The 2,051-nt window shown below is 44.7% G+C and overlaps 1 protein-coding gene across 1 annotated transcript in view; it reads right to left on the bottom strand.

Annotated features, from left to right (window-relative positions):
- The window catches only part of LOC134034220 (TOG array regulator of axonemal microtubules protein 1-like), a 2,785-nt gene extending 1,526 nt beyond the window's left edge, over nt 1-1,259 (bottom strand). The window contains exons 1-3 of the mRNA XM_062478611.1: nt 1,127-1,259; nt 320-968; nt 1-38 (exon numbers count right to left, since the gene is read on the bottom strand). The exon at nt 1-38 is cut by the window's left edge and continues 74 nt beyond it. Coding sequence (XP_062334595.1) covers nt 1-38; nt 320-968; nt 1,127-1,252 — 813 coding nt within the window. The 5' untranslated portion in view covers nt 1,253-1,259. The remainder of the gene's footprint in view (nt 39-319; nt 969-1,126) is intronic.
- Between the last annotated feature and the right edge of the window lie 792 nt (nt 1,260-2,051).

The raw sequence follows: 2,051 nt of genomic DNA on the forward strand, positions 1-2,051 counted from the left end.
CTGACTCTGGACCACAGACTCACTGGCTGTCTGCCTCACTATGGGTTGAAAAAGTGTGTACCGTTTACCAGCTTTCCCTATTTGTTTACATACTATCTGACAGTTTGACAGAAATTTCAAGGTATTGAAAAGAATTAACATTCAATCTGTTGCTCTTTGTCCTTGCCGGGGGGCCAAGGTGTGCAACCCAAAAAGTGTGTGAAAGTATCTATTCACCTGACGCTAGATTGACTGTATGTATCACTGTCATTCACTTCTCTAAAGTGTTTTTATCAGTCCAGGTACACTGCAGTTTGCCACATATCTGTTAGAGACTGACCTGATTTGGGGGCATCTTTGGGCAGGTGCAGGAACCTCTTGGCCCGAGACCCTTTCCCCCTAGGCTTGGCAGAAGAAGCAGGAGGAGGTGGAGGGGTAGGAGGAGTCTGTACAGGAACATACTCCTCCACAGGTGTCACCACCACCAGGTAGGCCCTCAACTCGGCAGGAGTCTCCCTGTCCAAAGAGCTCAGAACGCTCAGACTACTGAGGCTCGATGCCCTCGGGGACGAGCCTGAGCTCGCACTAGCCCCATCACCAGCCACCTTCCAGGACTGCTCCCTCAGGTGAGTCTGTACGGCCCTCTTCTTCCCCAGCACACGCGGGGCAACAGCATCACCGTCAAAACGCCTCTTCTCGTTTTTGCTCTCTTTGGAAAGAGCGGGGGGAAATCCAGGAAGTTCACTCTCACTACTTCCTGCCTTGGCCGGGAGAGGCTCCCAATGGCCAGAATGGTCCATCCCTACCAGGTTCAGGGGCTGTAGGCTCTGGGGGGCTATTCTGGGAAGCAGGCCCACCTTCTCTGGAGCAGCTCCAACAGGGTTCAGGGGAATCCCCCTCCTGTAGTTGGTAGCCAGGGCCTCCTTCTCAGCTCTCGGCATCTGCTGATTCCTGGACTGACTGAGAGAACCGCTGATCTGCATACACCCCTTCAAAAAGATAGGAACACATGGTCAGAATGAATAATGGAAATAAATGATGCACAATATGATGTGTACAGCAAGGAAGGGCTGTTTCCAGCCATAGCAAGCTACCTTAAAAAGCTAATTAGAGTAAATAATAGGCCTACTTAACTCACAATACTTACAGAACAGGTACAGTTTTTCTTGTGACGTTGGTTGTTATTCTGTCTCCTCCGGAAATCCTTGAGGTAATCTTTCATAGGGATCCCCTTCTGGAGTTCCGCAAGGTCTTCAAGCCATCGATAAGCCATTGTTTGAAGTGAGTTTACTCCTTTTTTGGTACTTATATGGTCCACATGTGATGACATCACTGTCCTATTACATTATGATGTCACAAAGGTGTCTTGAGAACCAGATGTGAACACCATTGATATCTGTGGTGAACACCTCCACCTCTACAAAGAATAAGTTATTTGACCTCTACCACAGATATATATAAAGGACCTCTACCACAAGTAATGACATCACTGTCCTATTACATTATGATGTCACAAAGGTGTATGAGAGTCAGTCACGTTAGAATCCATAGCAATATAAAATGGCACAGGAAGAAACTATCAGAAAGTGTAAAGATAATGCATTTACAGGCAGTGCTGGAAACTGTAGGACTCATGTAGGCCACAGACTTTTGGGCCTGATACAGTACAACAAATCAATCTTCCTAATCTCTCTGCGCTGGAAAAAAACTTGCATTTCCCCATTACATCTGTTAGTTCATAAGCTGTAAGTAACCTTTGTGTAACTTCGTCAAACTGACATCAGTCAGTGTTTTGGTTGAGTGCACATTCTTTTTTTACCTTTTCAAAAGGCGTCAAATTTAGAGGATTACACAGAACAATAACACAAGTTCTATGTGGATACACAATACAAATAAATCAAGCAAACATTTAGTCAGAAAGTCTTTGGAAAAATAAGCTACTCACCATTTTATTTTATTATATTACTAAAGTATAACATGTGAAATGACAGTTAAAACATTATACTTTTAAACCCTGCAATCACCAAACATCACACAGGCTTTCCGACCAAAGAAAACAAATGTGCACAGAA

Source organism: Osmerus eperlanus, chromosome 14, assembly GCF_963692335.1.
Source record: "Osmerus eperlanus chromosome 14, fOsmEpe2.1, whole genome shotgun sequence".
Lineage (NCBI taxonomy): Eukaryota > Metazoa > Chordata > Actinopteri > Osmeriformes > Osmeridae > Osmerus > Osmerus eperlanus.